This window comes from Stenella coeruleoalba (genome assembly GCF_951394435.1).
Source record: "Stenella coeruleoalba genome assembly, chromosome: 15".
NCBI lineage: Eukaryota > Metazoa > Chordata > Mammalia > Artiodactyla > Delphinidae > Stenella > Stenella coeruleoalba.
Genome location: NC_137161.1, coordinates 53,631,780 through 53,651,029, shown reverse-complemented (window position 1 = coordinate 53,651,029; position 19,250 = coordinate 53,631,780). Strand labels below are relative to the sequence as shown.

The following is a 19,250-nucleotide window of genomic DNA, read 5'->3' as shown; positions in this document are numbered from 1 at the left end:
GCCAGAGGTCTCTGGAAGGTTACTTCATGCCAAGATGGCCTGCTCTGTGCACAATAGTGGCACATTTAGAAGCAGGAATAGCACAAGTAGCCCCATACTCCACCCTGTGCCCTTGGCAGGCATCCTTTATTGATCAAGACATTCTTTCTTAGGAACCTGGGTGTGGTCTCAAAGTCCACGCACACACGCAGCACTTCCAGCACTGCCTACAATCCATCGGCGTTAGCATGGAAATTAGATTTGAATCAAGTGCCTGCTTTGTCTTCTTTCCCGGCTCACGTGCTGAGTTTTGCAACGAGCCACCCTGGCTCTCTTTCCTCCACAGGCTTCACCTATGAAAAGTCGCACCTCACCCGCCAATCCTGGCTGGGCTCCAAGAGGCAGGAGAAGCAGCCAAATACACATCTGCCCATCTTCTCCTTGGCCTGGGAGGCAAACTCCTTGTTTGCAAGTGCGGCATGGATTGTAAGACTCCTTCAGCCTGCAGGACCACCAGGCACAGAAAAGTCATCTGTGTTCACAGTCTGAGAAATAATAAGGTCCAAGTTGCCCAGCCCCAGACACTTCACGGCCCACCTAGGCCAGAAGTCTTATAGGCACTGGGTCTCCGAAAGAGACTGGAAAAAGCATTGTGATGGCAAAAAGGGATGTCCCATGGGCTTCTCGTGTGACTCACCATAGTGAAAGTTGCAAGTGTAGGATCCTACCTGGGATTCGCACCCCTGTCATCACTACCTAAGAAAATGGGTTTTATGGGCTGAACTGTGCCTCCTCCAAAATTCATATGTTGAAGTCCTAACCTCCAGTACCTCAGAATGTGACTATACTTGGAGATACAGTCTTACAGAGGTACTTAAGGTAAAATGAGGTCATATGCATGGATGCTAATCAATATGACTGGTGTCCTAACAAGAGGAGATTAGGACGAAGACATACACACAGGAGGACGACCGTGTGAGGACACAGGGAGAAGACAGCAACCTACAAGCCTAGGGGAGGGGCCTCAGGAGAAAACAACCCTGCAACACTTTGATCTTGGACTTCCAGTCTCTAAAACTGTGAGAAAATGCATTTCTGTTGTTTCAGCTGCCCAGTCTGTGGTTAATTCATTACAGCAGCCAAGCACAGTAATACAAAGGCTGACCAAGAAATTTCAGCCTAAGGAAGTACACAGTATCTACCTTTTCCAGGACATAGCAACTGGCCACGATCAAGAAGAAAGACACACAGCTAGGTGATAATCTCATCCTTGAGAGCTGAGAACGTGTTTCCATGGCACTTGTCATATGGAACAGTTGAGAGATTCAAGCCAGCATGTATGGTTGTCAGCCATAAGCTCGCTACTGAGTTGGGGGAAGATGCTTAATTTAAGACCCCGATCCAGCCTTAGATGACACTAGTGTAATGAAGGAGCCAAACAAGAAAAGAAAATTCAAGTCAACATGGAAAGTACCACCACAGAGGTTGTGTGGACCAATGCAAGTGTAAAGAGGAATAACAAACTAAGTCCTCCACTGCCAACAGTGAGCGTCTTTGGATATTTTTAGACTTACTATACTTGTGTGGGAAGCCAGGCACTGATAATCAATGACAAGATTGTGCATGTGGCTACAACCATCACAAAGGGTACTTCTGCAATATCTATGGGAATTTAAAATGCTCTGACCTTTGCCCGGGCCATTCCACCTCCAGGGATATAGTGTACATGGATTTCCTTGCAAAATACAGCTAGATGTATGCACACTGATGTTCACTGAAATATCGTTTCTAAGAGCAAATTCGTGGAAACAGCCTAACTGTCGCAATCAAACAAATCATGGCACAGAGATAAGATAACATTTTATGCAGCCATCGAGAAGAAAGGAATAGAACTGATTGCGCTGGGGACTTCCCTGGTGGTCCAGTTGGTAAGACTCCACGCTCCCAGTGCAGGGGACCTGGGTTCGATCCCTGGTCGGGGAACTAGATCCCGCCTGCTTGCCACAACTAAAGAGTTCACATGCAGCAACTAAAGACACAGAGCAGACAAATAAATAAATATTAAAAAAAAAAGAACTGATTGTGCTGATATAGAATGAGCTCCAAGATACAAGAAAAAAAAATCAAGTCACAAAAGAGTGTATTCTGTGTGACCACTTTGGTATCAGCGTTGAATACCAAAGTGCTGCTATACACATTCACACACACACTAGCATAGCCTTAGATGATCTTTCTAGAAGGAATTCAGAAAGCCAGTGGGAAGTAGGACAGGCTGGGCTGGGGGGCCAGGGGATAAGGCATTTTGTACCTTTCTGTCCGCCGTGAATTGTCTAACCAAGTGCATTTATAATGTCAGCAGGAGTTATCTAGGTGATGGGATCACAGAATATTTTTTGTTTTCTTCCTGTATACTTGTATTTTGGAGAAACAAAGCTGTAGGTATTGTTTTTTTAAATCTATGTATGATGTATAGATGGGTGAGGTGTTTCTAGATGTGTAAACAGGTATGCATGTGTTTTTATCTCACCTCCTTAGAACCTCTGAGGGAGATTAGGAGAAAATCCCTCATGGGCTTCAACCTGTGGTCAAATGCTTCAATACACACCATTAGCAATTCTGCAGAGCACAGTGGGGATTTCTTTTGTGTTTCTCCCTTGAAAGGAAACCAGATCACAAGTCACTCTGTGAATCTGAGACAGCTCCCATCTCTGGGGAGGACCCTGTCACCTGAGCATCTGAGCAGCCCCAACATGCAACAGACCTGTGCATGGAAACCACCTCTTGACTGGAGAAAGAAGGGCTTGTGGACAAGGTTCAAGTTCCTGGTGACTGAGCTGGAGGAGAGGGAGAGGGAAACAGAGGAAGGGAAGGGACCAGGACGTTGAGGACCAGTCTCTGACTCTGCTTCTGGGCAAAATGGCTAGAGGGCAAGAGGAGGCAACTTCAGGCTCATAGACTGTTTCAGGAAACCCAACCTTCTCTGTCCGTGAGTAAAGGTAACAGGGGTGGAGTGGTTCTAAGGAAATGGAACTACCCGACCTGCAGCTCGGCCTCTGGGCATGGCTCTGGAAGGGGGGCCTTTGGAATCAGAGTCCTGAGTTCAAATTGCATCTCTACCCTCTCCTAGCTGTGTGGCCTTGGACAAGTCACTTAACTTCTCTGTGCTTAAAGTCCTTGTGTTAGGGAAGGAGATGAGCAACAAACACGCCAACAAGCCAATCTAATGACAGCACCAAGATGTGACAAGTGCCATAAAGGAAATCAAACAGATGCTGTAACAGAGAAGAATGGGGGTCAGGGAGGTCTCTCTGAAGAAGATGGCATTTAAACTGTGACTCCATTTATACGTAGTGGAATAAGCCACATCTTGCCCATTGTATGAGCCCGGGTTCCAGGAGGGAACAGATGGTACACTCGAATTAGGATAATTTGAGAGGAATTTAATAAAGGGACTATTTGTAAAGGTGGGGATGGGGTTAGGGCAACCACAAGAGATAATGCAGTGTTCTGGGGCTAGTAACAGTGGGATTTCAGGCTCTGCCACCATCTCTGAGCCTGAATACAGAGAAGCTTGCCTGCTGTCTTGTTTAGGAATGCAGCAGCCCATGGGAGGAAGCAGGGTCTGTAAATGCCCTGCCCTCTCCTCTTCCTCCCATAACCTGCATGGCTCCCTATTGCCCAAACCCAACCAGAAGCCAGTGGGTAAGGGAGCCTGGTACTGTGATCTATACAGGGAAGGCTCCCAGGTCACAAAGAGGGTAGAGAAGAGCAGTGGGTGGATCTGGAGAGAGAAACTGATGCTATCCATCCATCCATCCTTTTGCACCTCTGAGTCTTGAGCTGGCACCTCAGAGTTCACGAGCACTTCTAATCCTGCACTCGTGAGGCCAATGAGAATTACCTTGTGTATGTTTTATGCATGTCTGTTTAACTTTAATTCTCAGTGATGTTCTACAGATATGCTTCTTCATGCAAGGGGCTTTCGCTGTCTAGAGCTTGAGATGTTCCAGGTAATCGATAATGCTGCAGCTCTGATTCCAGGTTAAATAACTGAACATTTATTACCCATTACTGGAAGGCACACTGGGAACACTACTGCCAGCAGCACGCAGCCCCGTAAATGCTCACAGCCTTCCCTCTTTCTGTTGGTCCACTCAGATTGGACAGTGTGAAGACTGTCCCACTTTTAGAAATCAAACCCCCTTTGCTAGTCTAGCCTAAATTGGGATGAAAAACACCAAGGCTCTGGAATTTGCTCACCAAGCTGAGCCTCCAGGGAGGAAGTAACATTTGGCTGTGGAATCGGGAATGTTTGGCTGCCTCTTCCGTCACCTGCGCCTCCAAGGGAGACAGGGATGCAGAGCTGCAGTTCTGTGGGTTGTGAATTCCTTACTCCCTCCCTACTGAGCTGCTGAAGCAAAAAGAAGTGGTCGCCTAAAAGTGGGGAAGCCAGGCTGGCCACCAGGATGTGCAGTGAGAAGCAAGAGGACCTACATTTGGGTTGGGTGAGCTGATCTTTCCATCACATCCCTTCTGCCTGAGTTGACGGAAAGCTTCATACTAATGGCTGGGGAAGAACAATAGGGCCTATGCCAGAAATTCCCTTCAGGGACAAGACACATTGTTTTGCAACTCTGCATCTCTAGGGAGACCTTTCTGCAATCAGAAAGCTGTGAAGCACCCACAAGAGAAGTAGCCATAAGGAATCCATCCTGAAGTACAAGCCCATCATAAGAGGGGAGAGTTAGGTACCATATGTACCCCGGCTCCTCGATATGGAGCTTGTGATTAGAGAGAGCAACAAGGCAGTGACTGGAGATCAAAAACAATCTAGAGAAAATCAGAACTAACTCCTTTAGGTGTCCCATCCCTACTGAGCATCTTGTAGATTAAGAGAAACAGCCAGTGCAATTAATTCAACCACTTATGCAAAGTAAGACCAGTTCCCAAATTGGAAGTGACCGTCCAGGCCACCTGGTAGGGAAGGCAGCCTGTCTCCAGGAGGGGGGTTGAGCATTTCCCTCTTCATTCTTTGGGTCTTTACTTGGTGGAGAGACGGTCATTATCAAAATCACTACCTCCTTCACCAGCACCATCATCATCATCAAATCCACCACAGTAAAGGCATCCAGGGGAATTTTTCAGTTCTCCTTAAATGGGCTCTGGGGACCACAGATAAGCAGGCATCAAATACCCACATGCTAAAAGATATTCCCCAAAAAGGTTGTATGGTCACAGCATATTATAAGCATAGTAAAGGTGCTAACAAGCCCTGCAGTGAAGAAACCAAATTAGCTTTTTTCCCCAAACTTAGACAACCACAGTAACATGACTACCACCTTTTTAGAAAACTTCTCTGGGCACTTAACACTATGAATGCCCTACACAACGAATGTGGGGTACATTGCTTGAAGTTAGTGGTCCCCAACCATGGCTGTACATTGGAAGGTTTCAAAGGTACTAACACCTGAGTCCCACCTCAGTGTAGATGAGCTACCAATGTAGATGGTGGCCAACTTGTCAACTTGACCCCTGCCATGTCTGCTTGAGACCATACCTAGCACTTCATCACTATCCCCCAAAGCCAATGCCACAGAACACTAACCGGAAATGGACATGTTGCTGAACATTCATGAGGTGGTGGGAAGGGGAAAATGCTGCACATTAACAGTGCAGAGCTTCCTGACAATTCCCTTCAAAAATCTCTGATCTTTCCCCATAGTTTTCCTCCGAACGGCAGTTGCTTTGTTCTCTTTTCACTTCTTCTTCCATTGCTCTTCCCGCCCAGCGGTCTCTAAGCCTCTATTATCCTAACCAATTCCCTTCTGAAGCTAAGCTTATACAGCTCACTCAGGAAGAATAGTAGTGCTCTGTTCTTACTCAGATCACCCCCAGGGGTCTTGCCCCCCACTCTAAATTAGCTTGTCAAAGTATATTTTCCAAATCCATATCCACGAAAACATCCGTTACAAAGAGTTCAATATGAATTCTTGCGGCTAGATGGAGAGGAAGACATTTTCATAAGACTACCTGGGAGGACTGGACTGAGAAAGATTAACCAGGAGGGCTGCATGGAAGAGGTGAGCCTCCAGCCATCTTGAAATGATTCATGTAGAGAAAACAGGAAGAATCTGGAGGTTATGGACAGGGTCTGCACAAATCCCATAGTCTGGGAAAGGAGCTGTGGGAGTGGGGAGGAGGAAGAGAGGAGGGAGGTAGCGAAAGGTTTGTATTGTGATAGACTGAAGGCCTTCGACGGAGCAAGTAATAATACCAAGCGTGTACCTTGCCCTCACCATGTGCCAGACACCGTTCCAAACACTTCATTTATCTTGCTTTGCTTAAACCCCACAACAACCCAGTGATGTGGGCACTGTTATCCCAGTGAGTCAGCAGCTGGGCTGGGATTTGAGTCAAGGCAGTTGTCTTCAGGGGCCATTTGCTTAACCACTGCATTAAAGAGTAATGAGCTAGAGCACCAATAAAAACAAAGCCAATTAAGCAGGCAGAATTGAGATTCGAGATTCTGGATTAACCCAGAAGCTCGCTGTCACAGGCAGGTGCTTGGACTCGCAGCAGCAGCATCGCCTTGGAGCTTATAAGAAATGCAGGATCTCAGGCCTCACTCCAGACTTACTGAATCAGGTTCTACATCTTAACCAGATCCCCGAGGGGCTTCCTCAACACATGAAAATGTGGGTGTTGCTGGTCTGGAAGTTGGGGGTCGATATCGTAAGTCTAGTTCGAGAAGGGGCACTGTGGGTGGAAACAGAGCAGGTAAGAGCCCCAAGGAGCTGCTGGGTATAAATACATTGCCAAAGCCACATACAGCCGGCAGCAGTCATCCCTGACAGTGAGCAAGACAGGCATGGTTAAGAGCCAGAGCCAGAGCCAGAGCCAGTACTAATGGCTCTGCCACCCACTCAAATGTGTGACCTCTGGCGAGTTACGAAACACCAAAGACTCACTTTCACTGTCTAAAAGTGGAGGCAAAGGACAGCTCCTCACTGGGTTGTTGAGAAGATTAGGTGAGAAATTCTATATCTGGTGCTTAGCACAGTGCCTCTTACGTATTAACCCCTCCACCAGCATTATCTATTACTACGACAATGTCAAAATTACAACTTATGGGCGTTAAGCTGGCTCTGAAGTCTCAATTATAGTGACAATTCCTGGGAACACAGAAGAGGGTGCAGAGAAATGCAAAGTGCAGGTGAGCTAAATGTCCTCATCTTGCCTGGATGGAGTTCAAAGATGCCATTTCATTCCTGACTGACTATTAGAGAAACAAGGGTTACAGCATCCTTTTCAAAGAAGTGAAAGGCAAACCACATGTAGAATGCCTACCTTCCAAATCAGCAGGTAAGATAAAAGCAAATCAAACAGAATCTGCAACACCAAGAAGAGAGAAAATAAATGAAACAGCAAGAAAAGTTCTTTTAAGGAATAACTTTTTAAATGACAGGTGATCAGACATATATATTGGCAAATATACTGATGCTGAACTCCTCAATTAAAAGGCTACAGACAGGGTGAATAAACAAGATCCATCTATAGGCTACTTCCAAGAGATACCTGCATTTCCAAGAGGAAATTTTAAAAGAGTAACAATGAAAGCATGTGCTCTGGCCCATGGGAACCAAAGACAGATGGAAAGGAACACTGATTTTAGAAAAACCCAAGGCAGAAAGCATTACCCAAGGTCAAGATAGTCATTGTATATTAATAAAAGCTTCATAACCAGTACTAGTCAGTAAATCCCCCTTGTGAGTCAAAGAACAGGGACTCAAAATATATAAAACACAAACTGTGGCCAGTACCAAGAGAAACGAACAGAAATATAGTAGCTCTGGGAGACCCTAACCAACCCATCTCAGATTAAAAAAGGACCCAAGGCCCTTATCATAAAATTAATAAGGTTTGTCAGATAGAGAGCACAACTTTACAAATGTCCAAAGGGTATTTCAGGAAAATTTAGCCAGACTTGCCTATTTATCGATCCATTCACCCACCCACCCACCCACCCAACCATCCACCCACCCATCCATCCATCCACCTACCCACCCAACCACCCACCCTACTACCCATTTAACCAACCACCCATCCATCCACCCAACTGCCCACCCATCCATCCACTGACCCACCCATCCAAAGTGCATTGAGAATCTACTCCCTACCAGGTACTATACAAGGTGCTGGGGATCCAATGAAATAAAAAAATAAGGTGCTTGCTATTAGGAATTTTACAGACCTCCTCCAAGCACAAAGAAAAGAGGTAAGTGGACAAAGTTATTAAAAACAGAGGCATGATCATAAACAATGGGGTGTGACAGTGTAACAGGAGTAATAATGTGTCAGCAAAGGTCTCAGGTTTTCATTCAACAAGACATGTGAAGACAAGTGAGCAAGATGTGGTTCTTGAAGAGCTTATATTTTAGTAAGAGAGAGTCGAGTAAATAAACATGAGCACAGGAAAAGAATATGATTCCGGATAGTGCTAAATGCCATGAAGAAGATAAAACAGAGCAATAGAAAAGAACCTGTGTGGGGCAGGAGAGACGCTGATTCTTTGGCCAGTCATCAGAGGCTCCTGAAAGAAGACGGCATTGGATCTGAGAGCCTCCAAGGTCAGAAAGGTGCCTGGGAGCCAGCTCATGTCAGGGTGTCTGGGCATTATTCTTAGAACCACGGGAAGCCTCTGGATCTGCCTGGGTACTTTGAGCGGATAGTTCCATATGGTTCTGCCGGGCCCAGAAGATACCTTGGGTTCCCTGGGGAACCAGACACCCTTCTAAGCCAGAGCTACCTAGGCCGGCAGCCTTGCAGCATCCACAGAGGCTCAGATGGTAAATCCTGCTCTAATTACACTGGTAATTATGAACCGACACTTGCTGAGCTGGAAAGAGCATTCCTTCTGTTAGGAAATGATCGCTGGGAAGCCAGTCCCAGCCTCTCAAACAGGGAGGGTGTCGTGAATTTACAAACAGCGGATGGAAGGAGGTGAGATGGGAGCATAGGCACCACCCTGAGAAGTAAGTGAGGAGCCTGGACGTTGGGAAAGAGACTTGCTGGAACGTCCACACCACCTCTTCCTGTCCTCAAGGCAGCATCAGAAAGAACAAATACCATAGTCAGTCGGACCCAAATTGTAATCCTTGTCCTCCTCCAGGGAGCTAGGTGACCTGGAACAGTTATTTGCCTCTCTGGGTGTGAGGCTCCCCACCTGCAAATGGGTTTACTAATGACCTTTCTTGTGGGAGTCCACCTAGCACACAGTAGATCTGAGAAACGCCAGACCCTTCTCTCCGGGTTCTCCCACACCTCTTGGTCAGAAGCTCTGGAGGGAGGAGGAAGGAAAAGAGGATAGAAGGAAGGGAACTGCCAACCACAGAGGTTATTATGCTCCCTGGTGATGCTGCAAGGGAGTTAAAGAACCCGTGATAATAGGATTCTCGCCCAGTGTTCCCTGTGACGGAGAACAACAGAGACACGAGAGCAGAGCATCCACCAGAACGCACAGAGGAGGCAGACGAAGGCAGGTGATCAAAGAAATAAATCCACTGCGATCTGAAAAACAGCCTGCCTGCTTTCATCCATCTGGGAGGTGATGCAAGGACTCACACTCCGGCCAAAAACACACTTTTTTCTACCCAAACCGTGAGTGCAGCCATGGGCGTGGCAGGTTTCCAGAACAGACCCCCTTGGGGCTAATCAATCTTCTCCTTGGCCTGGCCATGTCTCCCAGTTCCTCGGCCCCCACTCTGAGCTAAGCTTGAGAAATATGCCACTGCCAAGGAGATTTATCCATTTTAAAAGGTCAGAGAATTACTGCCATTGAAACCTGTGCAAGGAGCAGGTGTAAATATGCCCCAGCTCCCCTTTGTGCTTTATCATGCTCAGGAGAGGAAGCCTAGGGGAAGTTACTTTCCAGGCAGAGCATTTAACTGCTTGGTGCCTGGGGAGCCAGGGACTCCCTGGGGACAGGACCTACCTGCCCATGTCACCTGTATCACCCTCTTCTCCCTCTCACCTGAGAAACATCCCATCTCCAGCTTCCTGGGCTGCCAGCAATGCTAGGAACCTAGAGCCTCCCTGTGCCGTTTTGTGCAGCATCCTACTGGGGGTAGAAAGATGAACAACTCCACACAACAAATTCAGACCTCATCCCAGTTACTGCCAAAGTATTGAGAACGCAGGATACAAAGTCAGTTAAAAAAACAATCACCTTGACCGTAGATGCCAGATCACGTTTTGCAATATGCCTCCTAGTGGTTTTACTAGGAGGAGAGAAGAGTGGAATGTCATTCCCCCAAAAGGAATTCTCATTTTCTCACAACCGACTGAGAAGTTCCCAGCATCTCAAGATGTTCTAGGGACTGTGTAGGTCCAGGAAAGCCCAAACTGTAATGGGTTTTTTAAAAAATCACCACACTAGTGTGGAAAATGTTGATGGCTGAGGGAGTCTGGAGAAGCCTGCAGACACAGCAGGGAGAATCCAGGCTGCAGAGATGCATAGACCCGGGTTCAAATTTCAGCTCTGCTGCTTACAAGCTGTGTGACTATGGGCAAGTTACTTCACCTCTCTGGGCTTCTACCCACAAACCCTGGTAGGAAAAGAGGGATGATGAGACCTAGTCTGCCTATGTGCTGTGGAGATTGAGACTAATTCAAGTATTGTCACACAGCTTACAGCTGATACCCAATGAATTGTTATTACTTTGTCAAGTTGACTTCGTCAGCCCTGAGAAAAAGAGAAAGAGATTGAGTAACCAGTTCAAACAACCTATCAGCAAATCAAGTGACTACTCAATCAACTGGTCCAGCAACTGCACAGACTCTTCAGAGTTTAAAGGTCAAGACGCCACATGGAATGAGGGAGACTGGCCAGGAATGATACATTTGGTCCCTCAAGGTGAGAGGAGCCTACCTGCCCTCCACTTTCCCTGCACTGCTGCTTTCCCCAGGGCAGTGCACAGAATAGGACGTGCTAAATGGGGCTGACACGCCCAAATGCAGGAAAGCATGGTGGTTGGAAACACAGGCCCTGGAGCCAGCCTGCCAGGCTTCAAATCCCAGCAGACACCAGAAACCTTGCCGAGACTCCTTTTCCTCTTGTTATAGATGGGAAAGTTTTGCAGTTTTTCAAAAAGTTAAACACAGAATTACTATATGACCCTGCAAATCCACTGCTAGGTATACACCCAAAAGAAGTGAAAACAGATGTTCAAACAAATACTTGTACACACATATTCAAATCAGCACTATTCACCATAGACAAAAGGTAGAAACAAGCCAAATATCCACCAACAGACAAATGGATAGACAAATGGGGTCCATCCATACAATGGAATATTATTCATCCATAAAAGGAGTGAAGGGACTTCCTTGGTGGTCCAGTGGTAAAGAATCCGCCTTACAATGCAGGCGACGTGGGTTCGATCGCTGGTCAGGGAACGAAGATCCCACATGCCGCAGGGCAACTAAGCCCGCCTGCCACAGCTACTGAGCTCACGAGCCTCAACTAGAGAGCCCATGTGCCGCAAACTACAGGGCCCACATGCCCTGGAGGCTGCAAGCCACAACTAGAGAGAAGCCACATGCCGCAACGAAAGATCTTGCATGCCACAACTAAGACCCAATGCAGCCAAAAATAAATAAAATAAATAATAATTTTTTTAAAAAAGGAGTGAAGTACTGACACAGCTACCACGTAGATGAATCTCATAAACATTATGCTCAGTGAAAGAAACCAGTCACAAGTGGCCACACATTGTTGGTTCCATTTATATGAAGTGTCCAGAACAGGCAAATCCAGAGAGAGAGAAAGCACATTAGTGGTTGCTTAGGGCTGGGAGGAGGGGGAGTGGGAAGTGAGTGCTAATGGGGTTACCTTTTGGGGTGATGAACATGTTTAGATGCAGTGGGTGCACAACACTGTGAATATACCAAATGCCACTAAATTGTTCACTTTAAAACGGCTACTATTATGTTATATGAATTTCACATCAATAAATTACTTCCCAAAAAACCCCACAGTTCCTCAAATTCTTCTACCAATAACTGGCAGCCAACAGCAGGAGCCTGGGGAGTGCGGCTCCAGGGGACAGAACGCTGGGAGGAGGGGAGGGGGCCGTGGAGCACAGAGCCCACTCTAATCACCCCTCAAATGACAGAGACCACAGATTCAGACTCTCCGTGAAGCCTCCTTCACCACTTAAACATCTCCAGTCCACTCAAGGGCCAGCCACATGTCTCTCCAATCCCATCACACAGGAAATTTACATGTTTAATAAAAAGCTGCCATCTTGACACTAATCTTAGGAAAAAAAAAATTCTTACATTTGTATTAATTTTCCTTCCCGGTTTTAATTGAAGAGAGCATACAGCATCACAAGGGAAATAAAACCTTACTTTGTCTATCTGAGGGCCATACGGCTTCATTAGAAATTACATTAGTTCCTCATTAAGCAACAATAATAATGTAGAGTTGGAATCAATAAAAAAAAAATGTTTTGCCCCAAGGTATAGATCCATTTGGTTCAATTATATTCTTACATGGCCAAACTCTGGTGGCTCCAATGCTAATAAAAATGTGGCATGATGCCGGAAGATGTGGGCTTCCTTTATTTGCCTTCAGATGAATGATGAAATAGAGGGAAGGGCTTGATTCCCATCCTCACAACCACTCTCATCATTCCTAATGAGAAGCCACCTAACCACCCATCTAGAGCTCATACATCAAAAGTGTGAATAAGTTTCATCTCACCAGCTTTCCCTGGTCAATCAGTAATAACTGTTCTCTGTAAGGGTTGAATTGTGCTATGGTTGATTACAGATGTCTGCCTTGGGCATGGGATTGGACGGCCATGCCTGGTAACAGGTTTGTGCCAGTTATGTCCAGGAGCCCCTCCAACTGGGAGGGGAGGTTAAGAAAACTATAGGCTATGAGCGCTGGCAATTCCCACCCTTCTCCTTAGCATGCCCACTGCATGGCTGGGCTGGGTTTGCACAGTAATAGGGAGAATGAGACTTTTTTACCTCCTTCATTTCCATCAGACTTAACAAAAATCCTAAATCAGGACAAAATGAGTACTTACCTCACCCTCGACCAGGCTGTATGGCAGGGACAGTAGATCCTGCATAAAAAAATACAAAGACAAGAAATGTTGAGTTTCGCATTGAAACAATTGTTTTTCCTTTGTTTTTCTCTTAGACAAAATAACTATGCTCCTTGGAAAGAAATATTTGATTCATTTATTCCGAAAATGTTGATGGGGTGCCTAACACAAGCGAGGTGCTATTGTAGGCTCTGTGTTTCTAGCAATAAACAGACGACAAGTCCCTGCCACTGGGTGGGAGAGAGGAGGAAGGACGTGGCAAATAAGATAATAAATAACCATAAATGAAGATAATGTCAGATAGTGATAAGTCCAATGATGATAACAAAATGGGTTGTGGGATGGAGAATGACAGGTGCTACTTTTTGTTGGGGAGGGTTGAGAGTTGAATGACAAGAAAGAGCCAGACATATCTGGAGTAGGTATTTTCAGTGTAGAAACAGCAGTTACAAAGGCCCTGGGGCAGGCACGAGTGGACAAGGGCCAGGAAGCAGGAAGTTTGGAGTATCGGGATAGTCAGACATCAGGGAGGCAAGCAAGGGCCAGATCATGACAAGCCTTGAAGGTCAACATATGGAATTTGGGTTTTCTCTAAGCAAGTTCAGAAGCCACCAGAAGATTTTAAGCACACTTTCACAGAACCAAAAGCCACACCCTACTCAGTAGGCCCAAAGAGCCCCCACGCTGTGGACTGACCCACGCACATGCTCCACTTGTTCTCAGAATGCCGAGCCAGCTCCCAGCACGGGAAGGGCCCCGGCTGAGACAAAAGGGAAAAGGTGAGTTGCACAGACACTTTGTAAAATGCAAATCCCAGGGCCAGGTGGCCCCCGGGCCTGGGACATCACTATCCAAGCCAAGTAAACCTTCTCTTCCTTCCTCTCTCTCTCCATCCTCTGTTCGCACTTCCACCATATTTCCTATTGGTCGAGATGGTTTCCCACCCAAAGGGAGAGAAGACACCACAAGCTCCCCTTTTCCTTGCCCAAAGCTCAGATTGAGCCCCTTCATCACATGCCTGTGGCCTCCCACAGCACCTCGGACTCCAAGGCAGAGAAACAAGAGAACCCCTTTCCTGGACTCTGCTGAACCAAAGAAAATACCCTGGAACTCGCTAGTCCCAGCCAGGGCTCCAGGCCCAACAAGCTGCGGGGAGCTTAACCAAGCCAGTACCTTAAAGACAAAGAGATGGGACGTTGCTCTGCTTTGCTGCCCAAGGTCTTGGGCCCAGGAGACCAGGCCACCTGAGAAGAAAACGTTCCACCGTTACCGCCCATCCATCCCAGGCTGAGCTCCAGGCTCCCCTCCTACTTCACCGGGTGGTCGTGGGGATTAAATGAGATACCACACACCTGGTTCACGGCCACCACTCAGCAAAGGCCCCAGTGTCAAGAGCTGTTAATAGCCTAGACCAGCATCTTTGCCCAAAGCATCTTTGCCACAAGCCTTTTTGCCATAAACATTTTCTCCACAAATATTTTTGCTGCAAAACTAATTGGCTGTAGGGTAATTTTACTGTAAAAGATAAAATAACAAAAAAGTAAAGAGGGATGTTGAAAAGGACATAATGAAAAATGAATAACAAAATTTAAGACTTTATTGTAAAATACAAAATATTTGCACACATTTAAAATGCGTGCAAATATTATACAATTGGAATATTACTCCGCCATAAAAAAGAATGAAATAATGCCATTTGCAGCAAGATGGATGGACCTAGAGATTCTCATACTGAGTGAAGTAAGTCAGAGAAAGACAAATATCACATGATATCACTTATATGTGGAATCTAAAAAAACTGGTACAAATGAACTTATTTACAAAACAGAAAGAGTCACAGATGTAGAAAACAAACTTATGGTTACCGAGGGGGAAAAGGGAGGGGAGGAATAAAATGGGAGATTGGGATTGAGATATACACACTACTGTATATAAAATAGATAACTAATAAGAACCTGCTGTATAGCACAGGGAACTCTACTCAATACTCTGTAATGACCTATATGGGAAAAGAATCTTAAGAAGAATGGATATATGTATATGTGTAACTGATTCACTTTGCTGTACGGCAGAAACTAACACAACATCGTAAACCAACTATACTCCAAAAAATTAATCTAAAAAATAAAAATGAAATAAAATGCATGTAGATTCACAGCAATACTGTGCAAATAACTGACAAGGATCCATCTCAAACACCAGGATGCATGTTTGTAGCTGAGCTCTGTATCACTGCTGCTGCTTCTTGGCAGATGGTCACATGGCCATTGGTGAATGTTCCAAAGTTCTGTTGGAAACATGGGTTCAACTTAGCGCCTTCAAATCACCTAAGGATTTGCAAACTGATGCTATCGTTTTCTAGTATAATATGTGATTTGGCTTTGCACTCTCAATTTCACACTTCCAGTTAAGTTTTATCACCGTGTTTTCTATCAACTACATCGATACAGTAGTTGTTACCATCCACTGCTTTAAGACGACCACATCTACTCATCACTGTTTAGACCATCACAAGGGCGAAGATGGATGGAATATAAAAATGGGAGTCCTGCGTCAGTGAGGAAACGAAGCCAACTGTTCGCCAGTTATTTTTATCTTTTACAGCAAAATTGCCTTACGGCCAATTAGTTATGGGGTGAAAATGTTTGCAGCAAAGATGTTTACAGCACAGAAGCTTTAGGGCGAAAATACCTAGAACCATTATTAGTATGTTTATTACCACTGTTGGTCAAGTCCACGCCCCACAGATTAACAATGAACATGGGCTAGGACCAGCCAGCACAGACCGTCCACATAAAGAGAAATCTTCAGGGACATGACAGAGCTAGGGCCACAATATGGAAACAGGTAACTCGTGGAATAAATGTTAAGCTGCTTCTCTTACCACCTCCCAAAGGCTGTTAGACCAGGCATGCCTGTGGCGTTTCTCTCCTGTTTGCAAAGTGTAAACAAGAGGGCTTGTCCTGCCTGCCTGTGTTGAAAGGCATGGGCAGGGTAGAGCACCCGTCTTCTCCTCCCCCATCAGTGCCTGGTCCACGGGGCAGGCTCAGGTGGGTCTCTGACCTCAGCTTACAAGGGAGACACAGGCTGAAAGGTGGGGGGGGGGGGTGCAAGGTGGAGCCCGGGGTCTGCATACAAGGGGATGGACCAACATAGATCTTTCTCCTGGGGTCTCAGAACCGAGCCCTGTGCCTCCCCCAGTCTTTCCTCTGTCCAGCATCCCTCCCCTTATCTCCAAACCCTCCTTCTACGCCAGCTCCTTCTCTGAGGCCCCCTCTTCCTTGCTCCTTCACCTCCTTTAGTAACTGTAAAAGTTCAGTTCTCTTTGCTTCTTTATGTCCACCCTCCAGAACTGTGCTCAACATTGGAGACACAGTGAGAAGAACAAATGGACATGGTCCCCATGCCATGTAAGGGTACTTACAGTCTGGAGGAGAAGCAGACAGGAATTAGGGAATCACAATCCAAGTAAGGCAACAGCTCCAAGGAAGAGCATATGAGGGCCCTCCGCCTTCTCATTTACTCCTCAGCGCCCACTCCCCCTTACCCGGACAGCTTTATTGCACAGCCCAGGACCCTTGTCCCTTCTCACCTTGCCTGGAACCCTCTGCAGTGAGTCTGTCTGTCCCCTCTCTGACATCTTTTCCCAAAGCCCTTCGTCCTTTGGGCTCCGTTTCCTATGCCTATTCCGGGAACACCATCATCCTCTAGGAATCCGCCTCTGCATGCACATTACTCCCCCTCCCTTGGAACCATTTCCTGTCCCATCCAGACCTCAATCCCTACCTCCTCTAGGACCCCTGTATGTGTGTGTCTGGTCCTGGCTGCCATCCTGAGCTCCAGACCCAACAAACTGACTGTCCTCTCGCTCTCTCCACATGCGTGTCCCACTGACATTTCAACATCACACGGTCCAAGCCACGCCCTCCTCTTTCCACCAGTTGTGCCCCCTCATCTCCTGGGTTGGAGAAGTGCGTCCCAGTTCTGCCAGCCCCCTGAGCCTGAAGCCTGGGTGCCTCCTCTCACTCATCCCCATGCTCCAACCCTCTTGATCCACGGCAGCTGTGCCTCTTGCACTGCACTCTCCCCCCTGGTCTGGTTACTGCATAATAACTGCATAATAATAGATGCTTCAAAGGCTTCTGGATAAGTCTCTTTGTGCTACTGAAAACAATTTGGCTGAAAGCAAAGGGACCAGCAGGACAATTTGGTCAAAACGAATATTCCATGGCTGTTATTTTTCTGAGTGTTGGTCATCTTAGTGTGCCATGATGTGCTTTTAAAGAATTTTTATGCACTAGGATCTGTTTATTCCCCCATATTCAGAGTTTCATTTTATTTTGTTTGTTTAAGAAATCGAGACCTAGTATTGCCAGGCTCAGCTGTAACTAATGGCAGACACTGGGCAATGAAAAGAAAGAGTCTCCTATAAAAATCTCATTCATAGCATTCATCTAGAGAGCCTCATATAACAGTCCCTTGAAAAGCAATGTATGTGCTGCCCTGTGAAAATCCACTTTGCAGTATGTGTGATACTGGAAAGGTAGGGTCTCCATTGAATCCATACAAACCAGGATCCATACTATTTTCCTCACCACTCTTTTCTGAATCATAAATGAAGAAAGCCCCTACTAATCACCAAACTCACCCCTCAAAAAACAACACAAATTAGACATGTATTCTCCTGGGTTTTTTCCTAAACATGTTCAAACATATCTGCCTATATATACATATGCAGATACACATAATATATACTTCTTAATTTTAAAAAGTGGATTGGAGCTGTAGATATTGATCTGAACACTTGCTTTTTATAAACTTAACAATAGAGTATGAAAATCTTTTCCATATAATTCATGTAGAATTGAGTTTCTCAATTCCAGCACTGTTGAAAATTTGGCCTGGATAATTCTTTGCTGTGAGGGGCTGTCATGTGCATTGTGGGATGTTTAACAACATCCCTGGCCTCTACCCACTAAATGCCAGGACCATATCCTCTCCCCCAATCGTGACAACAAAAAATGTCTACAGACACGGCCAAGGGTCCCCCAAGGGGACCACCAGTTGAGAACCCCTGGCGTGGAGCCATCACTTCCTTTTTTAACAGCTGCACAGAATTCCATACTACGGATGAACCATATTCTATTTAATTATTCCCCTATTCATCAACATTCAGAATCTATTTGAAATGCATCAGAGGGATCTGATGGTTAAAAAAATATCGTGGCAGCGTATAAAGAGTCATTTTACTTTATCCTTCTCATAAAATTTGAATGATTGTGTATCTGGCTTGTTTAAAACAGACAGGTACTCTGTGTGCATTAGGCAGCTCTATGAGTTTCTTTTATGTTTGTTCTATGACGTGGGCGTTGACAGAATTCCACCTTATGTCAGAAAGAGACGGGTGATCTTCCATGCTATGACGGCATATGGGGAGGTGGCACTCTCATCCACAACTGGTGGGGGAAGCAACCGGTACCACTTTTCTGGTGGCCAGGCAATCAGGCAAAACAGATCAAGAGCCATCACTCTGTCTAACTATCTATTTCTTGTTCAGTAAAATTAGGTGGACATCTACAGTCTGCCCCTCCCCTTCTCTTTAGCCTGGATGAACTCAGTAAAGCTAGATAGCTCTCAAAGATAAATGCCTGGCCCTACTCAGAAAGACAATTAATGAGCTCAGAGACTGCTTAAACGGAGATGAAATGTGAGATTAACAGACGCAGGGCCATCTATCCACCCACCAACAGGCTATCTCCTCCTCACTGCGCTGTTTCATTAGACATCGCCAAGGAAACCCACCGAATGCACCATGGCTATCAGGTCTATTTTTGAGATAATTACAAGGCTTGGGCTTGGATCCACTTAAAGGCAGAAATATGGGACAGAGAAAGATTAAGGTGAACTCTACCCCTTTCTCCTCTGCTGAAAATGTCCCAACAGGCTTTAAAGGGAAGAGAAAACCGCCTGAAACTTTCACCAGAGCCTGGTTGGTTGCTGCAGGAGCTGTGGGGCCCAAAGCTCTAATTCTGAACAGTGTCCAATATAATAATGAGGTACCTTCCCTCCCTGCAGGCTAGTCTCCTCACCCACCCCTTCTGCTCGCGGCGTCTGGGAACACGAGTGCATTAAGGGGAAGGAAGGAGTAGGGAA

General features: G+C 46.0%; 1 protein-coding gene across 1 annotated transcript in view; it reads right to left on the bottom strand.

The window, feature by feature from the left end:
• Positions 1-19,250, bottom strand: part of LOC307198491 (uncharacterized protein) — a gene marked incomplete at its 3' end in the record, with an annotated part of 332,027 nt that overhangs the window by 94,466 nt on the left and 218,311 nt on the right. The window contains exon 2 of the mRNA XM_079945461.1: positions 13,077-13,115. Coding sequence (XP_079801587.1) covers positions 13,077-13,115 — 39 coding nt within the window. The remainder of the gene's footprint in view (positions 1-13,076; positions 13,116-19,250) is intronic.